This window comes from Ilyonectria robusta, assembly GCF_021365365.1.
Source record: "Ilyonectria robusta strain PMI_751 chromosome Unknown BGZ61scaffold_9, whole genome shotgun sequence".
NCBI classification, from domain to species: Eukaryota; Fungi; Ascomycota; class Sordariomycetes; order Hypocreales; family Nectriaceae; genus Ilyonectria; species Ilyonectria robusta.
Window position 1 is genome coordinate 359,305 of NW_025764443.1, and position 12,008 is coordinate 371,312.

At 55.3% G+C, this 12,008-nt stretch overlaps 5 protein-coding genes across 5 annotated transcripts; 2 read left to right on the forward strand and 3 right to left on the reverse strand.

Moving 5' to 3' along the window:
* Positions 1-242: 242 nt before the first annotated feature.
* On the forward strand, positions 243-1,336 carry BGZ61DRAFT_532086 (Alpha/Beta hydrolase protein; the record flags this gene model as incomplete). Its single annotated transcript, XM_046253819.1, has 4 exons — positions 243-357; positions 410-459; positions 515-1,184; positions 1,242-1,336. 4 exons carry the CDS (start codon positions 243-245, stop codon positions 1,334-1,336), a joined length of 930 nt encoding a protein of 309 aa, XP_046104614.1.
* A 97-nt stretch (positions 1,337-1,433) lies between these two features.
* Positions 1,434-2,501, reverse strand: BGZ61DRAFT_493637 (uncharacterized protein; the record flags this gene model as incomplete). Its single annotated transcript, XM_046250672.1, has 2 exons — positions 1,434-2,416; positions 2,477-2,501. The coding sequence occupies 2 exons, from the start codon at positions 2,499-2,501 to the stop codon at positions 1,434-1,436; spliced, it is 1,008 nt and encodes a 335-aa protein (XP_046104615.1).
* A 4,409-nt stretch (positions 2,502-6,910) lies between these two features.
* BGZ61DRAFT_234171 (uncharacterized protein) lies at positions 6,911-7,628 on the reverse strand. Its single transcript, XM_046238254.1, has one exon. The coding sequence runs from the start codon at positions 7,548-7,550 to the stop codon at positions 6,972-6,974; it is 579 nt and encodes a 192-aa protein (XP_046104616.1). The 5' UTR covers positions 7,551-7,628; the 3' UTR covers positions 6,911-6,971.
* A 799-nt stretch (positions 7,629-8,427) lies between these two features.
* Positions 8,428-9,124, forward strand: BGZ61DRAFT_234183 (uncharacterized protein). The gene is made up of 2 exons (XM_046238255.1): positions 8,428-8,763; positions 8,819-9,124. The coding sequence occupies exons 1-2, from the start codon at positions 8,525-8,527 to the stop codon at positions 9,000-9,002; spliced, it is 423 nt and encodes a 140-aa protein (XP_046104617.1). The 5' UTR covers positions 8,428-8,524; the 3' UTR covers positions 9,003-9,124.
* A 2,001-nt stretch (positions 9,125-11,125) lies between these two features.
* On the reverse strand, positions 11,126-11,464 carry BGZ61DRAFT_532089 (uncharacterized protein; the record flags this gene model as incomplete). Its single annotated transcript, XM_046253820.1, has 1 exon — positions 11,126-11,464. One exon carries the CDS (start codon positions 11,462-11,464, stop codon positions 11,126-11,128), a length of 339 nt encoding a protein of 112 aa, XP_046104618.1.
* Positions 11,465-12,008: the final 544 nt, after the last annotated feature.

The following is a 12,008-nucleotide window of genomic DNA, read 5'->3' on the forward strand; positions in this document are numbered from 1 at the left end:
ATGAGAACACCCTAAGCTTCTATTATGAATATAAATATCCATTTCTCTCTTGCATTGTCGTGCTCTTCGCCAAGCACTGCCCTCCCAGCTACCCCTCTGGCATGACGTACGTCTCACTGTCTCAGGCTGCCACTTCCATTCATCCACCGACATGCCTCAAGCAACATACTCTCCGTGTCATCTCCAGCTGCTTTTCAGACCGCGCGACCCAAGCCCAGATAGACCAGTGTCACTAAGCAGCCATGGCTGATGCAGACAATGCCACTCGAGCTCCCGAGAGCGATGCGCAGGAGAATGTTGCTCCTACAGCTCCGGCTCCCGTCGTGGGCGAGCATTGTGTAACTGACAGACCTACACGTATGTTGCAATATCCCACAATCATTGCTAACATTGCGACTAACGGATACAGCTTCGGGTCAGGCGTCCACTGGCGAGATGATCAAGCTCAACGACGTTGATGTGAGTCCGAGGGCTCTCTCGCTGACTCTCTGGCTAACCTCCCACTCTACACAAGGTCTACATCTCCAAGCCGGTCGACTATCCCCACACACCGTCCCGTCTACTTCTCCTACTCACGGGCGGCACCGGCATCAAGTCGGTCAACAATCAGATTCAGGCTGACAGGTACGCGGGCGAGGGCTATCTCGTCCTCATGCCCGATATGTTCGGAGGTGACTCGGCCCCCGCCGCCACCACCATCACCGACGACTCCACCTCGATCCTTGAGCAGTTCAAGCTCAAGGCTGTTGAAGTCACCAAGTCGTTTCTCATCGACATGTGGTTGGCCCGTGTCACCGAGGACCGCGTCATGCCGATCCTGCACAAGGTCATTGACGCCGCCAAGGAGCAGTACGCTGATGCTATCAAGCAGGGTGGTGGCATCTATGCAGTTGGATACTGCGTCGGGGCGCGCTTCGTGTTGCTTCTTGCGAAGAAGTCGCAGGCCACGGGTGGGGACGAGGAGAGCGGAGCTGTCAAGACGGGACCATTCATCAAGGCCGGTGCGTTGGCTCATGCTGCGTCAGTTGTACCGGACGACTTCGAAAACCTCAGCGTCCCACTGAGCTTCGTGTGTGTTGAGAATGATCCCCTGTTCCCCGATTCCGTTCGCATGGGGGGCGAGGATAGGATGTCTCACGCAAACCTCAAACATGAAGTGATTGTGTACCCTGGCGTTCCACATGGTAAGCGTGTCATTACAAGCGGAAACGGACTACCTGGAGAATGCTAATTCTGCTTAGGGTTTGCTGTGGTTGGGTCATATCAGGATGTCAATATTCAGGATGCTCAAGTTACGGCATATGAGCAGATGCTCGACTGGATTCAGGAGCATTAAGCGTGGAGCACTCTTTTTCTCTCTTGCGGGATTGAAGGCAGAATGCCGCATCAAGTCATCGGGTTTCCCCCATTCATACATCAGGCATATACGATACTTAGGGGATGGTGCAGATTATCTTTCCCAGGTTCTTGGCGTCCTCCATGTGCTGGTGGGCCTCCTGAATCTTCTCCCAAGGGAGAACATTGTCCACAAATATCTTCAACTTTCCAGACTCAAAATCCGGGAGGTACTCCTCGAGCTTGTCACGTAGCTCCCCCTGGTATACCACGTCACGGCTCCTCAGCGTGCTGCCTTCGATGCGCAGTCGCTTGAACAGGATCTGCGAGATGTCGGCGTTGGGAACCTTGCCCCCACTCAGAGTACCAAGGAGAACTATGCGGCCATCGCGGGCGGCAACGGTGATGTTCTGCTGGAAGTAGTCTCCGCCGACAAAATCGACGATGAAGTCCACGCCCTTGCCCCCGGTGTGGCTCTTGATCTCCTCGGCCCAGTCCTGCGTCTTGTAATTGAAAGCCGCCGTGGCCCCGAGCTTCGAGGTGATGAAGTCGCACTTGTCCTGCGTCCCAGCTGTGGCATAGACAGCAGAGGCGCCGGCCACGCGGGACAGCTGGATGCCAGCAATAGACACGCCCGAGGCGCCCGCATGCCACAGGATCGACTTACCCCGCGCGAAGCCCAGCACGAGGTGGAGCGCCTGTGTCGCCGTGATCCACGTCTCTGGGATACCAGCGCACGTCTCAAAGCTCATAGCCTTGGGCTTGTGCAACAGCATCCGCGTACTGACGGCGATGTACTCGGCGTAGGCGCCGCCGTAGGCCAGCCCAAACACCTCGTCTCCCTCCTTGAAACCGCCACGGTCATCGGAGCCGAAAGACTCGATGACGCCGCTGAATTCGACGCCAAGGGTCAAGGGCGCCTGGGGAGGGAGCGGGTAAAATCCGCGCCGCTGGATGATATCCATACGGTTGATGCCAAAGGCTTTGATACGGATGAGAGCCTGGTCGTCCGTAGGGGATGGTACTGGAGTTTCGTCGTTGATGAAGAGGGCATCTATTTCGCCCTTGCCACCTCGGATGTCTGCAACGGTCGCGTTAGAAAGCCATTGCTCTCGAGCCGCATGTCATCCCGATCCCATACCAACTGCCTTCATAATGCTCGCCATGGTAAAGTATTTCGTGTCACTTGGTGAGAATAATTGATCGTGAATCAGATTGTTGGAATGGGTAACTCGTGCTGCTCAACGTATTCCGGAGGGGCCGCTGAGGCACAGGTAATGGCGTAACATTAGTAATGCTGTTGCTGCATCCACCGGCATGACGAGCGATGACGCCGGCCACTAGCTCTTCAACTTGAAGAGACTCATCGCGAGTCGCGAACAACGTGAAGCATCTCGCATCTGTGGAAATCGTTGCCATCGGAACGTCAGTCAGCCAGAGATGGGACCCAGAGTCGGAAACACAAGAGTATCGGTCTCAGGTAGACAAAAAGTCCTCGGACAGCGCCGATAACAAGGTGGAACCGGCAGTCTCGTGGCCACAATGGAAGGGGATCGTTTCGATCTGCTTCACAACTAGACGACGACCCTTGGCCATGTAACCTGACCGGATGTCAAAGATGGTTTCCCGTCTTAGTTACCACGTCCGCTCTCAGTCTCGCCTCACGTCAGACAATCACAGGCACAAGGGGGAAATAACTCCGTATCGTCTCGCCTCGACTCGTCTCATCTCGACAGTGGGCCAAGCGCATAACCGAAGACATCTTCACCCATGGGACAGAGTGGTTGATGTCTCAGAAAACGAGAAAATAAATCCATACACGAGAGTTCGGTTCCAGGTCCCGCTCACACGAGGAGGTGTGGTGGTTGGGACTAGGAAAAGCCAAGAACATCAACCCACGGCTCGACTTGGCCGAACGAATCATGTCGGTTGCATTTCCGCTGTCCAAAGTGTCGAGATTGAAACTACCGGACGAACATGGGGGAAGCGGTGGGTGTGGTACTTTGGGCTTGGCGATGGGCTTGCAAGGGCCCGATCAGACCATTGAACAGGGAGGCAATTATCAACCAGCCCAATGGCTCCAAGCGCGCGAGACGAGGTGATTCATCGTCCGAGGAGAGCGCTCTGGAAATTACACACTGGTAATTGACGCAGGGCTACTGGCTTGGGAACCTGCGGGCCAAGTCCCGGTTCTGGCAAATCGCCCTGCCATTACAGATCTCTGCCTAGTACGGAATTTGCCCTATCTATTCCGAACATGTTAGCAGAAAGCGACAGGAAAGGGTGGGATGAGATGGAACACCCTGGCACAAGGTTGGCCCCGACAACCAAACATGGCTAGAGGCAAACAACGTGAGAAAACAAAAGTTGGTCAAAGTTGGTATTTGGGCGGCAGTAATTACTACGTAGTAGTTCGGTCATCTGGAGAGATGGATCTTTGGACGAAATTAGGTGAGCCTTGTCCCGAGACAGCCAATGTCAACAATAACACTCGAAACAGTCGGCGCAGGCTCTGAACCACACCGCAAAGGGGCCGGTACGATGCAGGAGCTCTCGGTCTAGACAAACCGCGCACGAGACATGTGGATAGGACGAGCGAATTTGGACAGGAACAGTTAGTTACAGTCAGTACTGAGTGGGTAGGCGGATGAACGATCTCAAGATCACCGCGAGAGGTGGAAATTGCAGCCAGGTGCTCCAGCCAGGCCAAATCTAACCCAAACCACAGCACAGGTGTAGGCGCTAAGGAAGATTGACTGGAGCACACAATCGATGATGGCTTGCTGTTCCCTGTGCTTGGGCTTGAGCTAGGCAGTTTACCGAAGCTCCCAGGTTAAGCAAAGATGTGGTACATGGTAACCAGATGAGTGTGGGAGGGTGGGGCGGACGAGCGCCAGATGTGTTAATTGGAGGATGTGTACGAGACGGGGCCTCATAGACGGGCCTTGCAGACGGGCCTTCCCCAGATACGGAGGAGTCAGAGAAGGTTGGAAGAGAGCGAGACACACAGTCCATGTCGAGGGCCCTGCATAACCCTGCAAGCCTGAGCCGAGTCGAGCATTTGCTTTCTGCAAGACCAAGGTCAGAGACGCTCCAGCTGTTGGTGATGTTCGTGCGTGAGCTGGTACCGCCCTATCCCCATCGACCAAGGATCAGATCCCGGTATGTCGTAACAGAGTTCGGCATGGGCTAGGGTTCTCTCAAGACTTTTTAGGGTGCTCTTTCAGACTCTGACAACGCCCCAGGACCATTCCGGTACCAAGAGGCTTCGGGACGACCATAGCGCCAGAGATGTCTTGCCACATGGCTGGAGCTAGCGGGGGGGTTGGGCTCGCCAGTGATGGTCCAAAGCTTGTTGCTCACTGTTTGACCGTTTGGAGACATTCGGACGGCCTAGGTAGACAGGCTCCCTAGCCTTGCGATCTGTTGGGGGGGGGGGGGGGGCGGAATCGAGATGGGAGACGGTCTATGGGCGGCCCACCAGTCCACAGGGCGAGAGCCTGGGGGACCTAGGATGGGACCATGGGTCACCAGGTAAAGCAGCAACAATAGCAGCAGGCGAACGGGACAACGGGAAAAGGTCGTGGGTCGCCGATTTGGCCGATGGAGACCATGACTCAATGATCCGACAGTCGTGGACCGCCATGGAGCAATACGAGTACCACGCATAAGGTAACGTCCCTCCCACGGTCTCGTGCTGTTGGTCGTTGGATCTTGGATCTTGCAGGGCCCTTGCTTCATCCCGGAGGCGGCTGCACCGAGTACGTACATAGTACAGTCGCAGTGACCAGGAAATGATGCATCGGTGAATGATAAGACGTTGGCGCCGGAACCTCGGGCAGTCAGTGCTCGCCCAGATGTTACTATTGTCAGTCTTAGAAGGTGTTGTTGGATGCTAGAGTTGGCGGGGTGGATAAGGGGGAAATTATGGAGGGGACCCAGCACATGAGCGATAGCACCTGGAAATCTGAGGGCCTGAGGCCTTATCACCCAATGCCCGGGGTGTGTCGGGGGAAGGCTGCATCGGTTCACATTTCGGTCCCTCCTTCTCTGTCGAGCATGAAGCGCATTATTCTAAAGTAACGGAAGAGCCCCAGGGCCAGGATCATGATAGGCAGCCCGGAGCCATATTTTGGCACCGTTGCAGAGAAGTGAGCACCAGCTGCAGTGAGGGTCCGGGGTTCCAATAGTTCAGTTAGCGGATGCAACCATTAAGCCTGCAGGCCCTGAAAGGTCACCGTTGCACCGACCCCAGCCATGCGGCCATCAATCAATCAGTGAATCGATCAAGACACGGCACAGCGGTATGGAGCCTGGAAGGGTAATGATGAGCTACCGGAGGATCAGGTCCCAGAGGGCACAGATATGCTACGTCGTTGGCTGTAATCACTGATTGCTGGACGCGGGAAGACCTAGCTTCTCCGGCAAAAGCTTCGGTATCAGCTCCAGTGCCAACGCCAGCTCGAGCTCGAGCTTCCGGAATGGTGCACTGCTCTCGCTAATAACCAACCGAAGCAGTCTGCGGGCGCCACCGAGTTACGCGGCTGTCCAATAATGATGATGGGCAATTGTGATTCCAACGGACGAGGCCTGGCAACCGCACTGGGCATGACCTAAAGATGATGGTGGCGTGGCTTGCCATCCTTGGTTGCAGAAATTTCTGTCTCGCTTCCAGCAGTGCTTTGCTTGCCATTCTGCTTCGCACCCCAAGCCCCCTGTCTGTGTTTGATTTCTGGGCGACGAGCCAAGAGCCGTGGCTGCAGGTGGCAAGGCGCCAACAAATGGCCGAAGCTGGGCCATGAATCTTTCCGTGAGACCAGAGCTGCCGACGTCCCTCCAGGTCTTGTCTCGAGCGACGGGTGACAGCCCCGGGGCAAGCCTCGTACTGTAAATCACCGGAGCTGCAAGGCTACAGGGGGGCCTCGCCAGGCGCGAGCGTGTGTCGAACTGTGAGTGGCTGGTGTGTTGGAGGGCTGGGTGAGCGGTCAGCAGAGAGTGATAGAGGCGCCAGGCGGGTTTGTTGGTTCCTGAGGTATCCATACAGCTACTGCGTCATGGACGCTCACAGTCAGCTGCAGCTGCAGGCGGTAGGCAAGGCGACGCGGCGTCAACGGGAGGGAATTGTTCCTGCATTAGTGCATTATTATGCCAGGGCAACGACAGGTCAACACTGGCCACGGGTGTGCTGCACAGCGGGTTGGCACAGAAGGTTGGTGGCAGCAGCCGGCGGCTTCCTCCCCACCAAACCTAACGCCCACCGCCCTCGCTCGCTAGCAGCGCAGTGCCATCGCCACCTGAGCCGCCAACACCCCATTACTGCTAGGGAGCGCGCAAATGTTCCTGTCGGCTCCGGATACCGTTTCTATTCGTAGAAATTAGTATGGAGAAGCCGGTTGGTGATCTTCGCTTGGTGCTGGGGCGCAAATATCACTTTACTGGGGCGGTATCCAGGCAAGGTCCATTAATTATGGCAGCACATACGGAGCAATGGGAACGCTTAGAGATCAGCCATTCGACAGGAGGCTCCTTGCGTAACCATGCCTGCTATCATGCTTGGGCCCTGCTGTGCTGGGATGGACAAAGCGTGGACGAACCTGGGCGCCGCGCCGAAGGGCGTCGTGCGCTGTATCTCGCCGTTATCCGTGCCTTAACCTTCTGGGCCCGGTCTGTGCTGCAAGGCCAGGGCCTTGTAAGGCCTTTTGCCGGTCGGCATCTCCGCCGTGGACCGCATTGCAGCGGCCCTGCGTGGTGATTTCAATGCCCTGGTGATTGAGATGATGGGTTCTGATCAGATACGTACGTACACAGGTACCTGTGAAGATGCTGATCCCTCGTATCTCTGGATATCCCGCATTCTCCCCTGAGCGCCCGGAAGTGAGCGGAGATGGCAGGTACGGCGGTGGCGAGAGAAGTCGGGAACCCGGCGCGAGCCGCAAGCCAGCCAAAAGAAACCGAAAGTCAATAAAGACAAAACAGATGGTGCGGGTAGCGCTACAGAAGCTTCCCATGGTGTCTACCGTTGATCGCAACTTGCACCGTATGCTGCATGGACGTACCGCTGCACGCATATGCCCTCCATGGCGAAAATACGTAGTTGCAGTAGCAGTAGCATGGGGGTGGTGTGGACAGGCAATTTCGTCCGGACGGGGGTACTGAGGTTCAGAGGGTCCAGAGTGCCGCAGAGCAACATGCGGCGCCTGCACTCCAGCGAGCATCAAAACAGGTCTTGCTCTAGGTACGGCCACTCATTCATGCACCCATTTCCCTTCGCTTCATCACAATAACTATTGAAACCCATGGCGCCGTCTTCCGCCGTACCATCTCCTTTTTTGGTGGTTTTTTTAGTCCCCATGTCTCGGTCATCTCTTCGTCAGAGCGCAAGACATGGACTCAGACTCAGACGGGCGGTCGGTCGGTCCCCACCCCCCTCATATCCCCCTTTCGGGTGTGTCGACCCTTTCCCCTGTTTGGCGGCCGATGCTGTTGCTGTCCTGGATGGCTGGATGGCTTGACGGCTTGACGGCTTGACGGCGTAGTGTAGTGCTCGTCGGGCTCGTAGTGCTCACACCCACCCCTGATCCCCGTCACATCGCCGCTGATTTGCCCCGTCCTGAAATAACATGGCATTGGAAGACAGCGGCCTGGGCGCAGGATCCACGCGACCGACGGTGGTGTGGCTGCCCTCCTTCTCGTTGACTCTCTGCCGCCCCGACCACATCACATCGTCCGCCATCATCTCCTCCCACCCCGGCAGCCCACACCCCGGTCCATCCGTAAACCTCGTAGCCTGACTCCATCGACACGGTCATTGGAGAACCGCCTATCTCCAGTATTTCTCGCTCTGGAAGCCTCCACTCTCCTCTCCTCTCCTCTCCTCTTCTCTCCACTTCGCTCCGCTGGGCAGGCCGACGGCTCTCCACCCACCCACTAGATCCTTGCTCCACCCCTCCACCTCCACCGCCCCTGTTGCCATCCAACCATCCAACCATCCCATCAACGGCCCAACTCCCACTCCCCCCAGCTCGACTCTTCGGTATAAAGCACGACGCTTCCAGAGCACATCTCTCGATTCTTTCCTTCCTCCTCACCCACATTCGCTCCTCGCTATACAACCTTGACCACCAGTCAATTTCATTCGTTTCAGCACCTCATCAACCTAATCAACCTAATACCCGACAAATCAGTCAAGATGAAGTTCGCTGCTGCCACCGTTCTCGCCGCCGTCGCTGGTGCCTCTGCCGCCTCCAACGTCTCGTACGTCACCGAGGTTGTTGATGTCTACACCACCTACTGCCCTGCCGCTACCGAGATCACCCACGGTGGCAAGACCTACACCGTCACTGAGGCTACCACCCTCACCATCACCGACTGCCCTTGCACCATCACCAAGCCCGTGATTGCTACCTCCTCCGTCGTCTGCCACGACTGGTAAGTTCCCTGACAACACTCTGTGAATCGCTTCAGGGAGCTAACATCTAATCAGCGCTGCTCCTTCCCACGCCAACAACTACACCGTCCCCGTTGTCCCCACCAGCACCGCCGGAGTCCCCGTCACCACCCCCGGTGGCTCTTCTCCCTCCGAGGTCCCCGCCTCCGGTGCCGGCAAGGTCGCTGCCCTCTCCGGCGCCGGCCTCGCTGCCATCGTCGGTCTCGCTGCCTTCCTGTAAATCAGCATCTAGCGCGCCTCGTCGCCGTCCACGTCTTACCTACGATTTCTTATGCGCGGTAATACCTAATGCCATGGTAGCTTTCGCCAGCCCATGACTGGAGGAGCGTTGTGGGAGAGTTAGTGTTGGTTTCGATTCAGAAGGAGGGATGAACGATTTGGGAGTTGTATAGACTTTTCTTGGGATACGAACATACGAAGCGGAGAACCGGTATACTTCTGCACTGCTCTATGGAGTCTTTATCTAATGATGGCCACGCCTTGCAGGATTGAGACATTCTTGTATTTGATCTTTGTCTCGGTGTTCGAAAGGGGTTCGCCATATCTCATCTGAGGAGGATTCTAAAGATTTGTGTGTGCGGTCTTTTCGAGGCTGGGAATATAATGTGTTATTGCAAACAGCAACATTTTGGTACGATTTCGTCTCTGCTACCCGCGATGTCGTCTCCATCTTCTGCTTGACCAGAACTTTCAAGAAACACGTTACCACCTCGAAACCTTTTGGACATTCGGTTTTTTTCTTGTGCATATACTTTTCTGTCCCACGAGGGTCATTTCGGAGCACCTTGGAATGACCTTCGATTGTCGGGCGCGTTTATGGTCTCTTGTGCAAGAGAATCCAGTGTTTGCGAGCCTCATTCTTGTACCATAGTCAAGGCAAAGCAAACATTGCTGGGAGGCCAGTTTTGGTCCGGCGCATATGAAAATTCTGCATTCAACGCAATCTTGCACTGTCCCTCTGGCTAACTGTAGTCTACGACATGTCTGAGGTCGCCAGATGTGTGTGTGTGTGTGTGGAGCCACAGACAATGTCCATTGTGTACCTGATTGTTTGTTTGTTGTCTAACCGCTACCCAGGTGATTGAGTGCTAACTAACACCTTTCGGTTTCTCGGTCTCTGCCCATCGACCCACCTGTCGCGGGGTCCCATAAAGCATCCAGCTCCAAAAGTCCCACTGAGAGCAACGTATCCGAGAACCAGTCAGTGGCGATTGAATTGTCGGATCGCGCGCCTTAGACTGTGCCAACTTACTGCAGGTGACCATTGACACTCTGCATATACGTAACCAATGTCCATTGCAGCGCAAACATGGGGGGGGGATGGATGTCGTGGACGAACCACGATCAGCAGGGGCAGGGTCTCGTCTCGTCTCCGTTATCAATACGAGCTGAGTACACCACCACGCCGACGAGCCGCGCCACACATGGGTGCGATAGTGATAAAAGTGTGGATGAGTCTTGCGGCAACACGATCCGTAAGACGAGAGAGGGTGTGGTCGGTGTGACGGGCGCTGGGAGCGGCGTCAAGACAGCGAGTTGTTGCTAAGCGAGATTGTAACGATTCCTTATCTCTTGGGAAACCAGGTTTTAGAAGAGGGTGTAGGGTGGGTGGGTGAGGTATGGATGAGCCGTCCAGAGTGGGGATTGGGCCGACGACGTCAAGACTCCATTTGGTCAGCACCTTCTTGCTAAGCTCAATGCTGCCAGCTACTAATAAGCTGACTGAGTATTTAAGTTACCTTAATAGTCACTCTCGACGGATTTAGTTAGCCCTCCAAATCTGCATCTAGCGCTAGGTCTGACTGAGCTGTTGCCCATTTCTGCGACTCGTGCGTGTTACTGGTCCATGCCCAAGAATCTCTCTCTGCCTCTGAGAGAAGGGAAGTGACTGAACATCAACAGTAGTGAAGTATACAGTTCTGAATACAAAATTGGCATCGTCCTACTGTGCGGAAACATCAATAAAATAAACATATACGGCAATTATGCAACCCTCTCCCGGTACGTTTGCTCTGCCCTCTTCCAAATCTTCAGTATCTGGCGATCCAAGGTCGAAGCTGGGCAACAGCAACGAGGAATACTCGTCGCTAGCCACGAGCGACCATTGTTGGAAGGTGGTCGATGGCAATAACGCGTAGCTCAGGTCCATCCATGGCCAGAAACAGGGACGGTGGGGCTTTCGAACGAGCTGTAGCTGGAATACACGGGGATCGGGTTGTTGTCGCTGTTGGGATCAACTGACATCGCAGATAACGAAGTCGCCTCTCGAGTCGACAGAGACAAAAGGTGGTGAAAGGAGAAGTCTTGTTGGCACAGGTACGCTTGAAAGATGTCGGACGAAGCTCAGGAATGTCCGCCCTTGCTCGTCTCGGCTACGACGTACTTCAGGATGCTGTCGACGCCAACCTGCTGCTGCAATGGCCGCCACGCGTCAGGGCTCATTATTCGTGAGAACTCGCCGTTGTTCGCAGATCGCGGTCTGCGTTTGACTTCAAGTTCGGTCAGAGCAATCGAAGACTGGCTGGGCTGGAACTCGGGTGTAAGAGTTGGTGCGCCAAAAGCAAGCTGTACCATCCAGCCCAATAGCCAAATGGCCACTCGTCGTCCAGTCTCATCAGTCAAGAACTCGAGGTCGTAGAGTAAGCTCCTGTGAGAAGCGGGATAGCTCGGTAGCCCATCCATGCTGCTTCTTGAAGACGTGAGCAAAGTGGATGTATGTCTGCGGCAAAGGAGCTATAAGGTCCGGGGATTCCCACTCGAACAATGTAGCCGGCGTCGATGAGAGCCTTGGCCGTCTCGGGTGACACTGACCTGTTAGCAGCACCTTTCAAAGTGCGTCTGGGGGACTGTACATGGAGGACGGCGCTCTAGCGGCTTGGTCTCAGACCGTAGGTGGACAATGGGAGGGGGCATTTTCATAATCTGCGCGAGTTGGTGTGTATTGGAAGAGAAGTTGAACTCTCGACGACAGGAGACATCAGTCTCTCTGATATCTTATTGCTCGGAAGATGGTTCCTATCTCAAGGTTATTACCTAGAGAAAGCAAAGTCGTTAGCAGGTAACGGAGCATGGGCGGCTGATTGCTATTCCGCCTTCTTGAATCATGGAATTGAATCTAGAGGTGCAGGGGCGCATTGCAGTCTGATAATCGAGGGTATTAGTTCCAAGACTTCCCCCGCCACCTCTGTCCTCGGGTTCCATGGCAGATTCCTGCCTCTCGTCTTGG